At 31.6% G+C, this 24,253-nt stretch overlaps 2 protein-coding genes and 1 long non-coding RNA gene across 3 annotated transcripts; all 3 read left to right on the top strand.

Annotated features, from left to right (window-relative positions):
* Window positions 1–559: 559 nt before the first annotated feature.
* Window positions 560–9,201, top strand: LOC134727406 (uncharacterized). Its single transcript, XM_063591788.1, has 7 exons — window positions 560–582; window positions 911–1,074; window positions 3,840–4,019; window positions 4,621–4,736; window positions 6,072–6,243; window positions 8,010–8,143; window positions 9,019–9,201. Exons 1-7 carry the CDS (start codon window positions 560–562, stop codon window positions 9,199–9,201), a joined length of 972 nt encoding a protein of 323 aa, XP_063447858.1.
* Window positions 9,202–13,723: 4,522 nt separating this feature from the next.
* LOC134681692 (uncharacterized) lies at window positions 13,724–16,039 on the top strand. The gene is made up of 3 exons (XR_010100662.1): window positions 13,724–13,846; window positions 15,270–15,438; window positions 15,907–16,039. It is a non-coding gene; the product is annotated as an uncharacterized LOC134681692 (long non-coding RNA).
* A 2,775-nt stretch (window positions 16,040–18,814) lies between these two features.
* Window positions 18,815–22,457, top strand: LOC134727405 (protocadherin-like protein). Its single transcript, XM_063591787.1, has 5 exons — window positions 18,815–18,839; window positions 19,176–19,363; window positions 19,909–20,275; window positions 20,772–21,138; window positions 22,357–22,457. Exons 1-5 carry the CDS (start codon window positions 18,815–18,817, stop codon window positions 22,406–22,408), a joined length of 999 nt encoding a protein of 332 aa, XP_063447857.1. The 3' UTR covers window positions 22,409–22,457.
* Window positions 22,458–24,253: the final 1,796 nt, after the last annotated feature.

The following is a 24,253-nucleotide window of genomic DNA, read 5'->3' as shown; positions in this document are numbered from 1 at the left end:
CTTATATTATAATGCAATAAAATATATTCCTTTAGTTACGTTCGAAAGTTAAAATAATAAATTATATGAATGTGTTTGTAAATAGATGTTTTTGTGTTCTGTAAAATTGTTCCTTTTAAAATTGTTACACGATGATGATTGCTGTACGCATATTTTGACTATTTTATTTATTATGTCTGGTTAGTTGTAAATATAACAGAATTTGATGAGTCTGTCATCGAAGTGAGAGGTTAAGCACTATAAAACCAGGTTTAATCCACCAGTGTCTACATTTGAAAATGGCTGTACCAAGTCACGAAATATTACCATTAGTTTTTGATGGGTTTTGTCATTTGATTTTGCCATGTGATAATGGACTTTCTGATTAGATTTTCCTCTAAGTTCAGTATTGTTGTGATTAGCTTTATACTCATTGATCTCGGTTAAGTTTTTTTCAATTGAAAAAGTATAGCAAATTAAAGATTAATTGGAAATAACACTACAACAACAACATATATACTACTTAGATAGTGGGACTGAAGAAATTCAAACTATACCAAAAGGACAGAGAATTCGAGCCATGAAAGATGATTACATAGGAATGTAAGTTACTTAGAACATAATAAAACAAGAATGTATTTCTAGGTAAATACATAAGATGTATGTTTCATTATCATACGTTATTTTGATTAGCTAATAGCAATCTCGCGTCATTCTTCATTTCAAAATGAATTGCATGAATTGAAACATACATAATGACACACATTTCCTCAATAAAGTGCACAGGTAAAGAATAATAGCACTCGAGTATTGAATGCTCCTTTAAGTTATTTCATATCTATTTTTGGTTAATTGTTTTGATTTTGTTTCACTTTTCTTTTTTATATCTGGTTATGTCTAAAAATATTATTGATGCTGAAATGGTTTTTAGGCATGCAACTGGTACATTTCTCGTAACTCATAAAGATGAAGGAGTCGAAACTATAAGGAGGTTGACTGGTAGAACAACATCAATTGCTGTTTCGTCAACACTTGATACTTCTGCTGCAACAGTAATAAACTCAGACTATGCTATCAGGTCGTATTATACAGAAAGTACGTACTATAATAATTTTGAAATAAAGATAACTAGCAGAAAAGCATTGATGTCGTTCCAAAAAATATTGTAACAATGTTTTTTTATGCGTATATTTATCTATAAAATCTCATAAAATTTCCAACAATGATAGTTATCAAAGGTAAAAGGCTTATGATTTGATACGCCAGACACGCATTTCGTCTACACGAGACTCATCATTGACACTGAGATCAAAACAATTCGAAATCCCAGCAAGTGTAAAGTTAAAGAGAAATGAGGATTAAAAATTTCAAAAGGTTGTACGAAAATACGACAAAGGCAATCTATACCTTGGATAAGAAAATCATAATTATTTCGTATCAGTGTACGTCACATCCGGATGAATTAAAAAAAAAAATGGTAGATAAAAATATTTCATTGAATTTGACAAGATTTCTGTGTCACAAACTTTTAACTTGGACATTTCAAGGCAACAGCATTTCCTTGTTTGGTTTTCTATAAAATATTTTGGAATTTTAGGTTAAATGGTTAATAAAGCTTGTATACATGTTAAATAAGGCGGAACATATGATTGGTTCACTTCCAGTGATGAGTATTTTCTTATATGCAATGAAATGTTATGTGATTTTTTTTTCTTTAGAAATGGACAGGATAAACTTTCACGTCTGCCAAGTTTTTCTTTATTTGAAACAAGGACAAATTCTGCACTTTTTTTTTGAAAAGTGCAAATTTGACAAAAACTGATAGGGGAAATTCAATGGTGGTATTATTAGTACACCTCAACAAGTGACAGTAATTGATATTCATATCAATAGCATTGCGCATACATTAAGCGATGGCTTAATCATATATATATAGTAGTTAGACAATAACAATCAAAACCAAGGAGTAAACAAAGACTCAAAAACCCAAAAAACATTTACATCAACAGCTATAAATAATAAATAAGGAACAACAAAATTTCGACTAAAACCCGGGAGTAAATACAGAAGTTTTGAAAATTTGTCAATTATCCTACCATTTAATCCGTAACGCTCAACTTTGATGCAGACCCTTAATCACACCCCTTGATCTCATGTCTACCCTTTATCACACCCCTATTGGAATTACGCATTTATGAAAGTAGTGACTCGTTTTAAATCAACCTGAAGTCCATGTTTTATTTATTGAAGCTTTTCTCCTTTCTATTAATCTTTCAAACAAAATCCATAAAATAGTGAAATATTTTTCTTCAATGGGCCCTAAAATAAAGTAGTCATTTTTCACATGACGTCATTGTTTAGAATGAGACGTCACAGACGTCGAGCCTTCATATATTTTTGGAAACGAAATGTTTTTTTGTTTTATTCAGTATGTGTTTTATATTATTTTTGACTGTCCCTCTGATATCTTTCACCCTTTTTTTTTTTATATAGTACAACATTACCAAAGGAGGATAAAAGAACTCAATGAAAAACCATACAAAACAATTATAAGCCAAACAACCAACCAAAGAAATCATTCAAAATATTTCTTTAGACAACAGAACGAAAATAACCCTCGATCAATATCATCCCTTTGGCATACAATGCTGATATTGGTATATCGGGCTGAGACGGCATGTGATACGAATTTTGACATGTTTTATTCTCTATATATAGCGCATTTGTTGTTATTTTAACACCATCATTACAAGTCATTATAGCACTGAAACCCCAATGGCAAAATCAAAAGAGAAAAAAACACAAAAAACTAATATACCCTATCACTGTTACATTTATCTGATATAAGAATTTCAAGGGTAACTTATGACTTATCATATAGATATTAGAAGATGTGATATAGTGCCAATGAGACAAGTCAAACTTTGTAAAAGTAAACTAGTATTGGTCAAGGAACGGTTTTTAACACGGATGTTTGGCTAACACCAAATAGCAAGTTATAAAGGGCCTCCAAAATAACTAGTGTCAAATAATTCAAACGGAAAAATCAACGGTCTGATCCATATGAAAAACAAAAAACGAGAAATACTTATGAACCACATCAACAAAGGACAACTATTTAAAATCAGATTCCTGAATTGGGACAGGTACAAGCAAATGCAGCGGGTTTAAACGTTTAAATAAAAACATAACCTTTAACAAAATGTTAAACTAAATGCTGACAAATAGAAAAAAATGTACACAGGTAAAGGAAAATAATTTTGTTAAAAGGTGTACAGTTTTAATTTTGTTGTTCATAGTACGAAAACAAAAGTGAAAATTTATAGTCATACCAAACGCTTATCAAACATGGTATATATGTCCCCATTATCAGATTGTCTGCATGATGATATCGTAAAATTTCAGCTGCGAGACATAATATGAAGCTTTTTGTTTGCAGCGAACGAGATCAAAAAGCCTTCATATTGTTTCGAGCATCTGATATAACCACGTTATAAGATGTAATGAAATATCATATGTGAAAAAGAGATATGTACGAATTCATGTTTGTCACTTGTGTTACATTAAAATTTTAATATAACACTTGTATGATTTGTCAAGTTTATAAATTTCAATTGAACTAAAAAAGTTGTGACAAGCACAGTTGACTATTAACAATTTTGGCTATGTTTTTTTTTTGTGGTTTTGTTTTTATTTCCACATATATTTTTAGGTATCAAAACCTTTGGGTCGGGCTTATATATTTTTTTCCTAGTAATTGGTCTCAAATGTTTTAAAATGGCCTTGCATGTTTTGAATTTTTTATTGATGTTTGTGGATATAAGCATTATAATGACTGTCCCTTACAATACTTTAATCAGGTGAACGTCCAGATATGTCTGGCGTTGGAACAGTAACACTGTATAACGACGCTGTAACGGTTGGAGTTGTGTTAGCTACAATTACAACATCTGATAATGACCCAGAGGACGCTGGAAGCCTCACGTTGACAATAGAATCAGCTACCAACAGTGGCACAAATTATTTTGAGTTTGTTTCTGGTAAGTTGGCAGAATTATGTTCAATCCTACTTTGCCTGTTTTTACAAAATATCGTATCGGTTTTAAAAAAGGAGAATATGTACTTTTAAGATTTTTACCATATTTTGGTGTTTTCCTCTTATATTTGATGTGTTTCCCTCAGTTTTAGGTTTAACCTCGGTTTGTTTTCTCTCAATCGATTGTGACTTTCAAACAGCAATATACTACTAGTATTGCCTTTACATAATTAACTTTTGTGAAGTTACGGTCACACAAACAGGAATTTTATGCGACTGACATACATCATGGGAGAAATTGAGCTACGCATAACTATTCGTTAAATAAGGCAGCGTTTTCTACATACAAAATGTCTTTATCAAGTCAGGAATATGATATTTGTTATCCATTCATGTAACATATTTGAGTTTTGATTTCGGCTTTTCACTTGGGACTTTCCTTTTTAATTATCCCCTGAATTCAGTATTTTTTTTTTTTTTTATCTTTTTTGCTTTTTGCTACAATGAATTTATTTTCATTTCCAATAATTTGCCGAATATGCTTGGTTATTAATATAAAGTGACTTAATCAATAAATCATTTCATATACACATATCTTAATTTAGATGGAATAAGGGTAAAAGCTTTACCACCTGTGAATACATATAACCTTGAGCTTAAAGTAGAAGATCCGTGCACCCTATCACGAACCAGAACAGAAGTGATTGATATACTCAATAGAGTAAGTTTCTAGTATTGTAATTAAGAACACAAATGTAATGGTTATTATACTAGTATCTGAAATAATTTGGAGAACAAATCGGGAATCCGCTTTTGTTGATAAGCAGCGCAAATTCAACTTATACGAAGAGAAAATGTCATATAACAAAATGGAATAGAGTGTGTTTAAATCAATCGATGAGGCGGCAACGGTTGATTTGTATTACACAGAAAGTGTGACTCAGTTTTGAAATCAACATACCCTTACGCATTTTCATTAAAAATTGATTCTCCTGTTAGACACATTTTTGAACCAAAGCAACAAACGATAATTATTGAACAGCAGGTTCCTCACATTAGTACCTCACATTATAGTTCTTCATCTTTTATATAAGCTTTGGATTTCAAATAATTTGGCCACGAGCATCACTGAAGATACATGTATTGTCGAAATGCGCATCTAGTGCTGGAAAATTGGTACCGTGAATGTTATTAAGATAGGTGCAAACAAATGCAGCTAGTTTAAACATTAAGTTTACCATGTAGTAAGACCATGTAATGATGAGTAGGTTCTACTCCTGATATATATATATATATGTGCACTGTCTAGAATACATCTTTCAGCTTTCGGAGCGATGACTTATTTCAAAGAACCATTTTCTAAGTCATTGTGTCTTGTTCTAATTGCGTAGTTTCATATATTTAATGTGTACTATTAAGATTTTAATAACATTTTGGTGTATTTTCAAAACTGAACCAAAATTGAATACGCTTACCAATGGCCCAAGGAAAGTTTTGACAGATTATGAGTATGTATGTAAAGGACCTCCTTAACCAAAATATAATTATGTGGAAAGTAAAGTTATACGTCTGTATAATACAGATTGATATAAAGCGTAGTTCGATTTACAATGTTGTTTTTAACAGCAAAATAATGGTTCAGTCATTGAGTGAGAATTTTAAATGGACTCTTATATATTCGGCGATCATAAGTTTTAAACCCGTTACATTTCATATTTTAACCATACCAGTGAAACAATTATAACTTTTTATGCAAGTTGGGAATAGTAATGCTTGACATTTTCTTAATATTGAAATTTTGCCATTTGAAATCTAAATTCACGGGGTTGTTTATTTGGAGTTTGATAAACCTCAACCTTGTGAAATAAGTATTTCTGAATTTTAAAAGACATTACATATACATATATCTTTATACAAGAACCTGTTGAAATAAATTCAAGTAAGCAAACTAGATTTAGAGAAGACTGATGTCGATTTAAATTCCATTGAATCTTTTCGAAAAATAAATCCTTACATTAATTATTCAACTGGAAACTAAAACTATATATCTTTACAGCTTCCTGTTATCAATAACCTCCCATATTCTGTATCAATATCAGAAGACACTGCAGACAATACATTGGTATTTACCATCAATGCCACAGATACAGTAACAGTTCCAGTACAATGCAAAAAGACAGGAGGAGGAACGGTGCCATTCTCGGTCTTGCAAATTCCAGGTTCAACAGGTGAACATATATTACTACGAAATTACTTTTTATCTCTAGCGCCTACTACGATTTTGCGACGTAGACGAAATTGATCATCAAACGATCGTATTGAACTTTAATGTCCGAAAAAGGCAGATCAGACGTATTTTAACTTTATTAATGATAACTATTTTTTAAGATTAACTGTATATATAACATTATATTGAGACTTGTTTTTTAAACAAGATACACAAAAGCAACGGTATGATACCGATGTTCGAAAGTCATAAATCGTTTGGTGAGAAAACAAATCCGGGTTACAACCTACAACCGAGGAAACACATCAACCACAATCCTAATTTATATTTTGTATCAAGTGTATTGACAATATAAAAATTAAAGCGTTATGGTGTCCACTTTTGCATATTTATAAGACTAGGGTAGCTGTATTGGTTGTTTGAACCACTTTAGTTTCAGTAATGCAAGAAAAGGTTTAAATGTCCATATATATATTAAGGTGGCTCGGGACTATTCGACTGCGCATAGTTATACTCATGAATTACAAAATTATTTGTCGTAAATTCGATATAATTTTTGAAATATTTTGATTGATTAGAAATGTTAAATCATTGTAGTTATGTGACTAATAGATTATTTTCGTTATAATCCGTATTTGTTAAAGTGTCAAAATGACATTTCACTCATTTTCACCATTTTCCCGCCAAAATTTGGGTTTTAAGGCAAAATATTTTTTTCCCTTATCGGTGACCTATGTTTTTATTGGCTCATTCTTGAAAGCTATATTCTAGCTTTTCATATTACAGTTTGGACCAATTGTCATAGAGCGTTTTTTTATATTCCGATAAAAATATGTCAACACCTCTATTTTCCCTATCATTTCATCGAAAAATGATCCCTTTTACATTCCAGTTTAAAAGTAAAATTTTTAGCTAAATGGTCCGTTTTTTCGACCATTGTGATTCATTTTCTTTAAGGAATAAAATAACAAAAAATACGGCCCTTCTGCTAGAGGCTTCGAATAGGCCCGAGCCACCTTAAGTACAATATTACAGCCGTAAACTTACAAAAAAACTTTATTTTACGATACGGCAGTTTTTAACTTTGACATAATATCGCTCTACGGGGTTATTTTTAATAGCGGTCGTTGCTGTGCATTTTTCAAAACATAAAATACATATAATTTATATTCTACCACTTGTTTTCATGCCTCTTCATAGGAAAGTCCTCGACGACATTTTTCATACCTTAAACAGTTGTATGGCATTAAAACAATTAAATAATACACATGAGTTTTAATATGTTATCAAAGCCCTAGGAAAAATCATTATTCGACTATTTTATATGTTCTGTACAGATAAGTTCAGTTTCAAATATTTCTGTTATCATTTTACATTTATTATTTCCTAGGCTATCTCTCTTTGAGGATATCACCAGACCAGTAGTTAGCACTTTTGTGTCGACAAGAACTATTATTGATTACAAAGCTGTGAATTTTTCGAAATATTAAGGATTTCTAGATATAGAATATGTTTCTTAAGCTGTGACTGGTAAACCTTATCGAAATTTTTGCCATGTCAGGCGTACACAATTCTAAAACTGATATCTATGATTACTTTTTGTAAAGATCTTCATTTTGTTTTACAAAAAATGGGAAAAAGCTATTTAATAAAGTTAAAATCAAGGGAAATATGTAAAAATTATATAATTGAACCTAATTGAACAAAAAATGAATTGGGCCTCAGATTTTAAATCTCTTTATTAATTTTGAGTGATTTTTTTTAAAGATTATGGAGTATACAAGGATGCAGGAGCCTATCTTAACTATGATATAACTTCATCATATACAGTTACAGTAGAATGCGATGACTTAGATGACAAAGTTGACGCTGATCTGACCATCAACTTAATACAAAATCAGGCAAATAATTACCCAATAATTAAAGCTATATTTCATGGAATGGAATATATTTTATCTAACTTCTGAGAACAGGCATACATAGATATAAGTTCCAACACCACACCTGGTCTGACTATATATATATATATATATTATATATATTATATAAGCATATGTTTTAAACAAAATAAAGATAAGCCATCGTATAATTCAATCTTACACTGAATTCATTGCAGAACTCTACTGAACTCACAACTACACTGTGTTATTTACTCGTACTGTTTTTAAATTGCATTTTGTAATTTTTAGTTAGCTTTCACACTTTTCACATCATTTAATAGGAAATAAAAGGATTTGTTTTCATCATCTACAGTGAAACCATTAGATTTTTGTCTTAGATAGATAGGTAATTATCATGATGCAAAATGTAAACAGAGTAAAAGTAGCCATATCCCAAACAACTTGCCCAAGTAAGTAATAAACATAGCTGTTAATTGACCATTTAGTCAATTTTTCTCGTATTTGTGATATTGTATTTTTACGAAGCTACTTATATCAAACGCATGACTAATTCTAGATTCAATGTTCTCATACACACAGAATACATTACTTACAGTAATGACGTACACACATCAGTTAGAATCAAAATAGTAAATATAAACTGGCTTTAGAGTTTCATCTTGTCCACTCGTTTTTGATGTGTTTTGTTAATTGATTTTGCCATGTGATTATGATCTTTCCGAATTGATTTTCTTCTAAGTTCAGTATGTTTGTGATTTTACTTTTTATAGAACCTATGTTGTAAATTGTTAAAACAACGTAAAACAAAACTAGGAACAATATGACTTGATATATAGAGCCCACTAAATAAGTTCATGCTTTCTTTTTTAATGTAGGCTCCTGTGATTCAGAGTTTACCTGATAGTGTAAGTTTTCTGGAGGATTGGAACACCAATACTTTACTCCACAAACTTAATGTTACTGATGCGGAGAGTGACACAGTTACATGTACACTGAATCCAATCAGTACTATATATGATGTATCGCTTATTCCTCCTTCAAATAATGGTATGTATTAAAACAATGTAAAACAACACGTTTAATAATTTCATGCTTCCGAAGCAATTTTCTGGATTAACCCTAATCAGGAGCGCGCAAAGCCAAACATTTTAAATCCGAATATGTATAAGTACCGAACCCGTTGAAGAGCTATATGACAAAAAAATACCTAAGATAAGTAGCCCAAATTATCTAAAGTCAACTTTGCCTGAGGAAGTTGAAACCTTATTTTCTTAATATTTCAAAAAAATCATTAATCTTATCGGATTGTACAGCATCATCGATTTCAATTACCACGTGTGTTGTTGTTATCGCTGTTGATTGGCAGGGATGGAAGTGTCAAATGTGTATATGATTAATTGTTATCATTTCTAAAACAGATGGTTAGCTTTTTTTTCAAATTATTTTTCAAAATTTTATTTAGACAATAACAATCACCGAGAAGTAAACAAAGACTCATAAAACCGAAAGACAATTACATCAAAAGTTACAAATAATAAATTAGAAAAAACACGAACTTCACTAAAAACCGGGAGTAAAATCAGCTGCTCCGGAAGGGTAAGCATTTTCTGCACCGTATACGGCACCCGTCGTGTAATTTCTTTGTTCAGTTCGGTAATGATGGAAGGTTATTATGACTGAGAAAGAATATCAGATATGATTTCTGACACTTATATTCATCCAGATGAATAATAATGTTTGTATATTCAAAAATGAAAATGCGGTATGATTACCAAGAGACAATAGTCAAAAAGCGATCAGAATGACACAGACAGTAAGAACTATAGGTCACCGTACGGCCTTCATTAATGAGCAAAACTCATACCGCATAGCCAATTTTTTAAAAACAGAAAGTTTAAAAAAACAAACCGCATGTTAAGCTTCTAATATATAGTTATAATTTATGCTTTGTCCAAAAAAAAATTTGTCCAAATACCTCACATATCTTTACTATGTTTGCTTTCATTTATAAATCAAGGATACGGAATCTATCTGAAAGGCGGGACAACTCTAGATTATGATACAACTGCGACATACATTTTATCAGTGCGGTGTAATGATGTTAGGCGAAGTGATACGGAGAGTTTGACAGTCAATCTGATTAGAAACACGGTAAATATGTCAAACTGATTGACAAGAGATGCACATAAGAAATACAATTCTTCGAAATTATCAAGAAACAAACATCTATGGTTCCAAATCCAACCTTCAAATTTAACCTAAGAGGAATTTTGCTTTTTTTTGTTAGTTCTTTATGATTGGATATATTTCTACGTTTCAGCGAATTAATACATCCAAAGCGTTCAAATAATGGTAAAGACACAAAAGCGAACCGGACGCACGACATAGCTTACCTGTTCCTTTTTTAATACATATTTTACTTTAATCTCAATCTCATTTTCTTGTTACGTGTTTAAAACGCCTCTTTATTAGAAACGACTGAAATTATCGCATTTGATATATTGTATTAAGGAGGCTCGCGGGTACAAAAAATTCAGTAAAAATCAAACATTTGTATTTTCAATTCAAATTTTAATTATTACACTATTAGTTATTACTTTTTGATATGGTAAAAAAATCACCCCAAAAAATTGATTCGGTTTGGCCCCAGATGACGTTTAAAATGGTTATATCATTGAAAAAGCTCCAAATTATCTCCCTTAGCTATTAAAATTGAAATATCTTTTTAACTCATCGGTGACCTATATTTTTTTATAATGTTTTCAAATGAGCTGTACATAAATACTAAATAATTGTAAAATTTAAGCGATTTCTGTAATAAATTTCTTTTTTTATTGCGATATTACCTCTTTTTCTCCTATTAGTTCAACAGAAAAAAAGGACATAAACAAAACTAAATGCTTCTTTCAGAGGCAGATTGTGAGCTTAAATGAACGGTGATCCCATTTTTTTATTTCATTTTTCTATTAAGTATAAGATAAACTTCATTTATAAAAAAATATAGTGAAATCCTATATTAGAAAAAGAAATTGATTTATACCCGCGAGCCCCCTTAAGTATCAAGAATCAAGTATTCTAATACCTATGATATGATTCTACTACTAATTATGGAATTCCTAGTCGAAGCAAAAGTTTTGGTATTCATTACTGACGTCTGAAAAAAAGTTAAAAGCATTGTGTATCTATTTTATCCAAATATGTGCAGTGTTCTTTAAAATATAATTGGGGACATAAAGTAACGATATAAACTATCACAAAAGCATTACCTTTCAAACTACTTTTTTGCGACAATAGAACGAACTTTGGTGATTTTACTAAATACATCTTAAACTTGTAATAACATTATATGGCAAACAAAACATTAAAGCATGTTATGTAAAAGCTGTATGAAATACCATATGCTTGTAGCCACCAGTCATAAACAGTTTACCAACAACCGAAAGTATATCAGAAGACCTCAACACTAGAACATTAGTGCATACTCTGAACGTTACAGATGTTAATACAGCTGATACTGTGACATGCGCATTCAACCCAAACAATGCTTTATTTGAACTCAGTAAAATACCACCTGCATCAGGTTTGTTCTCTCAAATATTTTATACAATGTTACAGGTTGAGAGTTTTTATGGCTTAATATAAAAAAAGAAGATGTAGTACGTTTGAATGAGATATCTCTCCACAAGAACCAAATGATAAAGTAAAATTAATAGAACATTGTTATAATCGAATATGTAAACAACTCTCTTCCAAGCATAAAAACAAACTGTAAAAATAGCATGGCATTCAAAATATTATAAGCAAAATTGTCAAGAAGTGCATTTCTAGATAAACAGGGTTTCTCTCGGATTTGATTTAAAGCCCCGATTTGTTTTCACTTGATCGATATATGACTTTTGAACTATTGAACAGCAGTATATTACTGTTGCCTTTATTATTGTCTGTGTTATATGTGTAAGCCTTAATTTCCTGAATTTGTAATAAGCTACGTGAAACACAATGGGATTCTCCGAAATCGTATCATATTTGTTTGCTTTGTTTATAATTATCAAAGGTACCAGAATTATAATTTAATACGTCAGACGCGTGTTTCGTCTACATAAGATTCATCAATGACGCTCAGATCAAAATAGTTATAAAGCCAAACGAGTACACAGTTGAAGAGCATTGAGGACCTAAAATTCGAAAAAATTATGCCAAATACATCAAAGGTAATCTATGCCTGAGATAAGAAGATCCTGAGTTTTTCGAAAATTATATAAATTGGAAAACAGGAAATTTATAAAAACAATATAAAAAATGATCTTATAATTGACATTCACGTTAACACCGAAGTGCTGATTACTGACTTCAGACTTGCATTGTTAGATAAATTGTGTTTCCCTCGGATTTGGTTAATTGCCAAGATTTATTTCCACTTAATCAATACTAGTATATTTCATTGGCATTCATACCACATCTTCTTTTCTAGACTATCGAACTATTAAACATCAGTATTGTACTGTTGGTTTTACTGCTGAATGTGGTATAACTGTAAGCTTTAGTTTCCTAAAACCTTAATTTGATACGTGAAAGACCATATGATTCTCGGGAATGGCATCACATTTTTGATGCTTTGTCGGTATAATTTCAAATATATGTTCCAGACCAGATGAGTATTTTGACCGTACGCGTACGGTCTGGACCGTATTATATACTCGTACGGTGCGACCATACGCTTACGGTCGGACCGTATGAGTATACGCGTATGGTCCATTACGAGCTGACCATGCATGTTATTGGACCATATGGGTTTATTTTAAACAAACATTTATAACAATCTTAATTTTTAGTTTAACAAGTTGTTATTATTACAATTAAATGGATAAAATGAACAAACGAACAATTGAAATTAAACATTTGTTTAATTGTATATCTGAATCCTACTTTTGGTACTCCCGACCAAGGTGACACAAGTTACGTAACATTTGTTTACTTTTGTAAACATGTTTGCAGTTCATGCATGTTCCTTTGCATTTGCATTTTTTTTTTGTAAAATTGCTAAATATTCTAAAACAATTGTCCTGCCACATTATGTTTACTTCCGATATCTTCAATTTCAGTGATCATGATTCGATTAATGTATTACAGATCGACATGCTAAATACAAGAGATTAACAGATATAAAATTAGCGTGAATGTTTTAAATAGTTCACATATAAAGTTTTTATTTCAATTACAATTGAACTATTCCATATTAATTTATGTTGATCTGTTATATTTATTTGTATCTAATAAACTTGTCCAACTTCTTAATATTAGTTAGAGTCAGACCGTACGCGTACGGTCCGACCGTATGAGTATTTTGAAAACGTACGCATACGGTCCAGACCGTACGCGTACGGTCCAAATACGGATACGGTCTGGAACATATACATCAGCTGTTCATTACTAGCCTTTTGTCCATTGAAATCAATGAAATTGTAATTCAATTTGACTTCCATCTAGTACTAAATATTTTAAATTCACAAATGGAATTATAAAGTTCTTCGTTAATAATTTTAGTAATTTGTTTACTTTCGAATAGTGGATTATGGAGTTTTCCTGGTTGGAGGGACAGTTTTGGACTTTGATGTCACTCCTTCATATACCTTAAATATTGATTGTGCTGATCATAGGAGATCTGTCTCAGATGTTTTGACAGTAGCAATAATTCGAAACGAGGTAATACTAAGTTTGAAACTAATAAAATATTACATAATTGAGATATGATAACATATTGAGTTAAAGGTGAAGTTACACGTAACTTTTAATACAATGTCTTGACGGGTGACATGAGAGTTGTCTCATTGGCAATCATATAACATCTTAAAAGACACAAACCCTTTTTTCATTCGCATTCTCAGATGCGAATGTGAAGTAAGTTGCCTTTAAATCAAATATTAAGACAAAAGTTTTCCATTATATTGAACAATGTATATATAAAATAAGAAGATGTGGTATGATTGCCAATGAGACAACCCTCCACAAGAGACCAATATGCTCGTTATACAGTATTAAGATATAATCCTGGTTCTTTTGATAACTATTAAAAAATTGAGAACAACACGTTTAATAATTTCTTGCGTCCGAAGCGCTTTTCTGGATTTACCTTCATCAGGAACGCTCAAAGCCAAACTTTTGAAATCCGAAGATGTATAAGTAATCGTTGATGAGCTATAGGTAAAGAAAAAACAAAATGAATAGCCAAATTTATCTTAAGCCAACCTTAGGTTCATAATAATTTCAAAATTTATAAACAGACAATTTTAGTAAAATTGTTAAATCATGTCAGTACTGAATTGAAGCACTGACTACTGCGCTAATTATACCCTCGGGCACAGATAGTCCACCAGCAGAGATATCGACCCAGTGTTTTCAAAAATTGAAAACAACACGTTTAATAATTTCTTGCGTTAACTGTTACTTTATAAAAATTTAGAACTTTGTATCAAATAAAAGCTTAAAGACTTAAGATTACTATTGATCTCCTATTGAAGTTTCATTTGGATAATTAGAAAGTTATATACAATTTAAGATAAGTACATGATTTCTCTTATGATGCAAAATAAGGCATCAAGTAGTCCGCGTTTCTCCATATAGTCTAATGTCACCAGGAACCTCATTACCCAATGTGTGATGTCAGATTCTGTCTTCAGTGCCGCCCGTTAATGCATTGATTTCTGTAATGCGACATGTCAATTAATATATGTTAATAACATCTTGGATGATAGACCATAGATAACACACTGAAGTTGTGAAGTTTGTGTGGTCATGTTTCACTAAACTAGGTCATTGTGAAAGAACATATCATCAATACGATATTTGACTAATTTTTGTATTACATAAATTGTTTAAGAATCTAAATTGTATTGGACGTTTTTCAAATTGAGTCAATTTTGACAATTTCATCAGAGGATTTGCGTAAGTGTAAGTTAAAAGGCAATGCAGCAATGGCAGATATTTTTTTAATTTATATTTACCATTTCCTGCATTTCTAAATCATAAAATTCATCATTGAAGCTGAATTTGTCTATCAAATCTGTACAACTTCCAATTCTATATTATAACATGAAAAAAATTGTTGCTTTTCTGTTGTTTACTATAGCCACCAACAATTGTAAACCTACCAATGAGTTCAGACATACCGGAAAGTATAACTTCAGAAAGTTTGTTGTATACCATATCGGTGACAGATCCGACCAATGATACAGTTACATGTGTTATTACACCACCAACTTCTATATTCTATCTCCAAACGACATCAGCACAATTTGGTAAATTTAATCTAAAATAGTTTGAAATAAATGTCTTGACATATATGCTTTAATGAAGCAATTTATGTAGCTATACTTAATAATTTAGAATAAATACTCGCTTATACTTTCAAGTTATAAAAAAACAAACAAAAAAAAACAATTAATGAAGTTATGCATCCGTAGCCCTTTTCTGAATTTACCTTCACGAGTACGCTCTAATCCGAATATTTGAAAGACAATAATGTATAAGAATAGACACAGCTGGAGAGCAATGTGACCAAAAAGGACTAAGGAAACCCATCTAAGGTCAACTTTGCCCGAAGAACTTTTTACTATTTAGGCAAATCAAAGTCAACTCTAATGCTTAAAAAGTTTGAAGTTGTTAGTTAAAGGAATATAGATAACAGTTAGAACTCCAGTTGTAATATGAAATAAAATTTCTTGGATTTCTCCGATTTCTTAACAGAATAAAAAATGTAATTACAGAAACCGAGATATGGGTTCGAGGTAATCAAGGGTTCGTGTATGACACTAAGAGACAATATACCTTAAATATAGAATGTGCTGACCAGCGAAGAAGTGATTCGGATGACTTTTACATTTACATTCTTCGAAATATGCCTCCATACTTCCCCAGTCTTCAAGGTAATATTATAGTTACTGTGAGTATTCGTTGGAAAGATATCATTCAACTATATAATCTGCACAAAACACATCTTAATCGGTTTAAGTATTTTGGGCGGGTTAAACTATTATTGACAATTAAATGTCATGAACCAAACAATATTTACTAGATACAATGATATAGAACGCAGCGGTTTCATAAACCTTATTCTGATTTTAATTTACGGAATTGAGGATGCGAAGGGGATTACAGAATAGAAAACAACGCGCAAAATTTTTTAAGAATAGACAAAAAAAATGGACCACAAAACAAAACGAAAAGAGAAAAATGAAGTGCTGAAATTTAGAATAAAGAAAAGTGGCATAACTTATTAACGAATACAGATAATATCATGTATATATTTTAAAAACTTTGATACCTGCAGTCCCTTTACATTTTGTTGTTATAACAAATCAATGACAGATCTAGTGAAATATATATGAATGAATAAACAAAATGCTAAGCACATTAGAAGACTAACCTCTGTGAAGACCAAAAGTAGAAAAAATACATAGTAAATAGAGGAAGGCAACAGATTCATGAAATGATCGAACAAATTAAACATAAATGTAAAACAATCATAAGGATTCGAACATTATAAAGAGATGAATAAGGTCTATATTTTATCTTTGAGTGAACAGACATAACTAGATTTGGTGGTTTTTTTTTCTCATGTAAAACGAGTTGAAATCGTTGTTATAATTAACAAAAGGATTAAATAACTTGCAGCCTTGATAAATATAAGTTTTTTTCTTCAAAATAGATAAAACAAGTGTTTCGTCCGAGACCTCAGCTGCTGGTCAGATCGTTTATACTGTAGACAGTGTGGATCCAGAGAGTGACAGTGTACAATATTCTTTATCATCTAACACTGCGAATACACCATTTATAATCAACCAAAACAGTGAGTAATACATACTTTACAATGCTATTTATAGTTGCTTTGTTCAATTAAAAACATGTGACATGAGTGCCAATGAGACTACTCTACATCCAAGTAAGAATTTTTAGAAAGTTAAGCACTTTATTATATGTGGTTAAAACCTAGCTTGGAGTAAAAGATACCAGGAGAAAATTAAAAACACATCACGGCTTAACACGAAAAACGATCAAAAAACAATTAAAAACATGACAAACAAGAGATTTAACATTGATCCCTGTATAACTATTTTTTGTGTTAATACTCTGTATTAAGATTCAGCATGCTTTCTCTCCTTGATTGAGCCAAATAGATGACGTCTTTAGAGGAAACAAAAACTTTACCATACTGTCAGTGTATATGTATTGTGATGTTCAATTGCTACTCAATACGGAGTGAAACAAACTAATACTCATTGTTGAAGGCCGTACGGTGACCTATAGTTAATGTCTGTGTAATTTTGGTAATTGTGGATAGTTGTCTCATTGGCAATCATACCACATCTTCTCTTTTTTTTATAATAGTCAATATTTACTTATTATTGGTATGCTCATCGACTCGGTCTAAATACCGAGAACTGTAATGAGTATACACATTAATATGAGTGTTTACTTTATCAAATTCATTAGACTTAGTAACAAATGTTTTAGCTGGAGCCATATCTTTAACCCGCTCTATAAAGACGGAGCTAGTAGCCGGATATGATTTATACATAAGTGTATCAGATGGGCGAAATGTGGTGGCTGCGCGATCATTATCAGTTCGTATTACCGGTAAGTTACATGATCACGGTCAAGTTTGTATTAGTAGTATTCGCATTAAATTTATTGTTTAATAATCATTCGTAGAAATTGTACATTGTTCGGTCACTGCCAGTTCATTAAACGTAACTATATAGTATCCTTGCTTTATCCTTAATTGATTTGTATTATTATTGCATTTAGCAGGTACAGTTTTAAGTAACATATCTTTTTCTTCATCAGTTGTCAAAACTTATAAAAAATTTCTTACACCTTACATGTTAATTTGAGACCTGGGTATGTAATTTTGGTCATTTTGTCAGTTGAAATCATAGCAGATTATCATTTATAAAACACATTGTCCAGAATGAATAATTTTAAATTATGTTGTTACAAAAGAATTCTATTTCAGGAAGATTTCACAAATTAAGGTTTCCTTTCATTTTTGGTTAAGGGTTGAATTATCTTTACAGTTCAACATATTGTGTTATTTTTATTGGTGAGTCCAAAGATGATGTATTTTGTCATTTGAGTTTTGATGGATATCGTTTTCATTTGCATTTTGTTTTTTTATTCATTACTTGTCTTATTCCTTTGTAGGTATTAATTTTCCGCCACATTTCCAAGTTCCTGCACAAACATTAACTGTATTAGAAAATATCAATTCTGGATCGTCCATATTTCAACCAACAATTACAGATGAAGATTTATCAGACGTTCATACGTTTTCTGTCGTTTACTCTCCCCCAGATGGCGCTGTTTATTTCGGCGTCGACAAATCATGTAAGATATCCTAATAAGATATTTCAGATCGGATCATCCTTGCGTTCAGCACTAGATATTCTTATAGATAAAAAGTAATATAACAAAACTATCGAACTCTGAGGAAAAATCAAAAGGGAAAGTCTCTTATCAAGTAGCAAAATCAAAAGCTCAAACATATGAACTAACGGATAACAACTGTTATACTCCTGACTTGGTACAGACATCTTCGTATGTAGTTAAAACTCTCATTATTATGACAATCACATAAAATTCCATTATATGATATAGAAAAGCATGTTATAATGAATGGAACATATAAACCATAAATCAGGTATTCTGTATATTGATACTGTAAGATAAACCTGTAGTGTTCACTACTTTTTGTCGTGCAAAAGCAAAAGCAAAAGCAAAAGCTTAAAAAAGGCTTCACATTCTGTCAAACACTTTTATTTTATCATATCAATATGGTATGTTGATGCACCAGATGTGCAAGTCGACACGCTTTGTATCTTCAGTGATGATCGAAACCAGACACTTAATAATTTTGTTTAATTGAATAGCGGCGAAATGAAAAAGTATATACAATGTACCCCCAGTTTAATGCGACATATAATCCGCATTTGAAGCGTTCGAGTAATGGAATAACCTTCAGATTGTTTTTTTTCAGCTGGATTAATAACATCTTTAGTTGATATTAATTACGAGACGATCCCATTCAAGTCATTTTTGTTGGTGGTAACTGGCTCGGATTCTCTGTTGGATGACACTACAAATATAACATTGAATATACAAAATGTAAACGAGGCTCCAGTGTTTACAAAGAAGTATTACTCACTTACAACTTCAGAAAATAATGTAAGTTCAATATTACTTTACTTTCAAAATTGATGCTTTAAATGATTTATTTGTGATCTGGTGTATGTTTTTTTATTATTATGTTGCATAGTTTTATGTTAATTTGTGTTTTTTCTACTCATTAAACATGCAAAGTTTTATATAGTTTTGTTGTAAGAGCACCAGTGATCCCATGGATCTCCTTGTTATGAACAAATACGAAGACTCTAGTTTAAATTTTATTACGTATGACCTATGTTATTTTTCTGTTCTGATATTCAACATTTTCTCTGGTAAATACTTTTGAAAATAAGATTGTCCTCTAGCACAACAACATGGTCGTCCACAAGAAATTAAGTAAATGCATGTATGCTCTTCATTGATATTTTCCCCACCTATTATGTTAAAAGCAATGGATCACGGAACTTTCTTTTATAGATAAATACGATGGTAAATTTATTGAGAAGACTCTGCCACAAAAAAATACCAAACATATTTTGTACAATACCTTACACGTTCTAGATTTCCAACTCCTGCTAGATAATTTGTTAATAATATCATTGTAGGGTGGAACTATGATTCAGAATCCATATTACCAGTATACAGACGTAGACGGTGACACGTTAAAATTTTCTCTTGACTGTGGTACCGACACGGGTCGTTTGGACATAGATTCATCGACAGGTCTTCTGTCGTTTTCAACAGACTATGATATAGACATAGTCGGCACAGCATCTAAGATAGACTGTAAGGTTTCTATAACTGATGATGAATATACGGATATGGCATATGTTAATATAACAATATTGGACGATAATGACAATTCACCTGTGTTTATATATAGTGAATATACGTTTTACATACCAGTTACTTCCAGTGTTGGATCATTTGTCGGACAAGTACAAGCAATTGATAAAGATATTGGAAATTATGGTAGGTTTATCATGCAGTAGATTTTTTTTTGTATTACACAGTTAGTAGATATGGCTTGAAAAACATAAACACAACTGATTTAGAGGCTAATTGCTAGCACTATGTCCTATTGTATCTTTGATGGTGTTTATTATAAGTAATGGCCAAATAAATGAGACGAAACCAAGGTAACAATTGAAAAAAGAGATGAAAAACACTCAAGTCGGAAATAAACTGACAGTGCCATGGCAAAAACAAATTCATACGTAACACAACATTGAAGACTAAAAGACTGAGAAAAACGAACTTAATTAAAACCGGAGGATGGTGGCAAGTGAACCGGAAAGATAGACAGATCCTGCACAACATATAACATAAAAAAATATGTGTGAAAGAGTTTAATTAATATTTGAAACGCCCGAAGTTTACCTTCTGCACAGTAAATTCCTGTATACGCAAACATAATTTGTTCCTATAGCATATACATCAATAGTTTACATTACTCCTTTTATTTCAGGAAATGTCCTTTACCATATTGCACTCGAAGATTTCAACTACGGTTTGTTCGATGTTGTCCAAAATGGTTCGATATATGTCAGCCAAAGTTTAACTCAGTATACTGAGGGGTCAACATTGAATCTTACCATATATGGTGTAGATCCAGGAGGGAGGGATGGTCTCACGATGGTTTATGTCGTATTTCCAACACCGTATGTGGCGTCCACTAATCCAGGTGATGGTATCGAGTACTTAACATTCTTCAGATATTCTCCGAACATGGCTTGGTTTGTTCCTCTGATGTTTCTTCTTTTTGCCACCTTCTGTGTTGTTGTACACACTCTCTACAAATCGAATTGTTCATGTTTGAAGAAAAATGAACGAAGGTGAGTATCCACTACAGTTTTATACACAAGTTACTTACGCATTGTTTAAAATGATAGATTGATTGACGTTTGTATTACTTGGGTTCATTATTATTCGCGGGAGAACAAATTTCCAGAGTTTTGTAAGTAAAAGTGCACAACGAACTTAAATTTCTAGACTATATTTTTCTGAAACCACACAACAGAATTTCATGAAACCTTTTTATTATAAGGACATACTAAGCAGATGTGCATATCGACAGGAAATTATGATTCATTTTTTTCTAAGAGTTACGCCCCTTTGAACTTATTTGCCTCAATATACTTCTGCAACACTTTCTCATTGCAACTCCTCTGAAAACATACAACAGAATTTCATGAAACTTTGTAGATAGTAGGGACTTACTATGTAAATGTACATGCATATCGACAAGAAATTATAATTCAGTATTTTCATGCCCAACCTACGAAAGTAAAGGGGCATTATGTTTTCTGGTCTTTGCGTCCGTTTGTCTGTGCGTCCGTCTGTCTGTCCCGCTACATGTTGAGGTTTTTTGTCGAGGTAGTTTGAGATGAAGTTGAAGTCCAATCAACTTGAAACTTAGTACACATGTGTCCTATGATATGATCTTTCTAATTTAATGTCAAGTTAGAGTTTTGAGACTCCAATTTCACGGTTTACTGAACATAGAAAATGATAGTGCAAATGTTTGGTTAAAGTTATTGGTCAAGGTAGTTTTTAATGGAGTTGAAGTCCAATCAACTTGAAACTTAGTACATATGTGCTCTATGATATGATTTTTCTAATGTTAATGTCAAATTATAGTTTTTACTCCAATTACACAGTCAATTACATATAGAAAATGATAGTGGGAGTGGGGCATCTGTGTACAATGAACACATTCTTGTTTCTAGGAGATATATATGCCCCTTTGAATTAAGAATTTTGGTCTTAATATATTATTGCAACAGTTTGTAACTCCTCTGAAACCACACAACAGACTTTCATGAAACTTTGTAGTTAATGAGTACATGATATGTTATAATGTGCATATCAACCAGATAGTTTTTTTATCAGTTGACTTTTGTAGAGTTATGAATCTTTGAATCTGGTGAGATTTTGTTTGTTCAGTGACAATATGGGGGTGTGGGGTATGTGAGCGTGCTCACAACGGTTCTTTATTAAGAATGACCGTGGGAGATATGTTCCGTTATCAAAGTTATCTTTTTCTTTTGTAGCATGCGTAGAAAGAAGCGGAAAAGACCATCGAAATCATTTCAGAGATATTGATTCGTGAAAGATGTTAAATTAAAATGATGTTTTTAAAACACAAATATATGTACAGGTATTCACAAATGTGATGTTATTTAAGATTAATGCAAATTATGTTTTGTCTATTTTTAATCAGTATTATTGGCGATTGTGTTTCATAAATATTTGTGTGATATGAAACCGGGAAAAGGTGAAATTTATGAAAGTTTTACAAGAATTTGAAAATTGCTAAATATTAATATTACTACGGTTTTAAGTTGTGTATTGTCTATTTTATCTGGCGTATTAAATTATAATCCTGGTACTTTTGATAACTATTATGTGTGTCTTTATTATACCCCACGCAACGGGTTGCGGAGGGTATAATGTTTTTGACATGTCCGTCCGTCCGTCAGTCCGTCCGTCAGTCCTATTTCTTGTCTTCCCAACTTCTCTCAAACCACACAACAGAATTTCACGAAACCTTTTCAGATAATAAGGACATACTATGTAGTTGTGCATATCGACGGGAAATTGTGATTCAATTTTTTTTCTATGAGTTACACCCCTTTGAACTTATTTACTATAATGTACTACTGCAACAGTTTGTCATCGCAACTCCTCTCAAACCACACAACATAATTTCACGAAACCTATTCAGATAATAAGGACATACTATGTTGTTGTGCATATCGACAGGAAATTTTGATTCAATTTTGTTTCTAGGAGTTACGCCCCTTTAAACTTATTTACTTTAATAAACTACTGCAACAGTTTGTCATCGCAACTCCTCTCACACCACACAACAGAATTTCACGAAACCTTTTCAGATAATAAAGACATACTATGTAGTTATGCATATTAAAGGGAAATTGCGATTCATTTGTTTTCTAGGAGTAACGCCCCTTTGAACTTATTTACTTTAATGTACTACTACAACAGTTTGTCATCGCAACTCCTCTCAAACCACACAACATAATTTCACGAAACTTTTTCAGATAATAAGGACATACTATGTAGTTGTACATATGGACAGGAAATTGTGATTCAATTTTTTTTAGGAGTTACGCCCCTTTAAACTTATTTACCTTAATGTACTACTGCAACAGTTTGTCATCGCAACTCCTCTCAAACCATACAACAGAATTTCACGAAACCTTTTCAGATAATAAGTACATACTATGTAGTTGTGCATATCGACGGGAAATTGGGATTCAATTTTTTTTCTAGGAGTTACGCCCCTTTGAACTTATTTACTTAAATGTACTACTGCAACAATTTGTCATCGCAACTCCTCTGAAACCACACAACTGAATTTCATGAAATTTTGTAGATAATTAAGACATATACTTTTTCATATGTGCATATTGAAATTATTATTCAATATTTTTCTTATACATGTATTTTTCTTACACTTATTTGATTTCTCCAATGACAATGTGGGGACGTGGGGTATGTGAGCGTGCTCACTTAGATTCTTTATATTCAAATGCCGACACTTTTGCACAACATGAACACTAGCATTTAGCATCAGCAAATTGTGGGTTGACATGAATAATGATCATTGATATGGTCCTGTGTATAAATTGACTGTTGAATACTTTATACTTTTTTTTAAATCATCGGTTCTAAAAGCTTAAAATTTTCTACCCCGGGAATAGATTATCTTTGTTGTATTTGGAAAAAACAAACAGAGTTGTTGTTCATCAATACTGTACATTTTTCGTACTCCATTTGGCCTTATAACTTTTTACTTCAACTATCATTATGAGTCTTTTGTAGAATGAAAAATCACTCGACTGACGTACACAATTGTGAGTCTGATATTTGTGTGATTTTTGTTAACTATTTTTGGCAGTAAGATATTTCTGAAATGATTTATAT

Source organism: Mytilus trossulus, chromosome 8, assembly GCF_036588685.1.
Source record: "Mytilus trossulus isolate FHL-02 chromosome 8, PNRI_Mtr1.1.1.hap1, whole genome shotgun sequence".
In the NCBI taxonomy this organism is placed as follows: domain Eukaryota; kingdom Metazoa; phylum Mollusca; class Bivalvia; order Mytilida; family Mytilidae; genus Mytilus; species Mytilus trossulus.
Note: the sequence above shows the minus strand (reverse complement) of the source record. Positions and strands in the feature narration are given on the sequence as shown.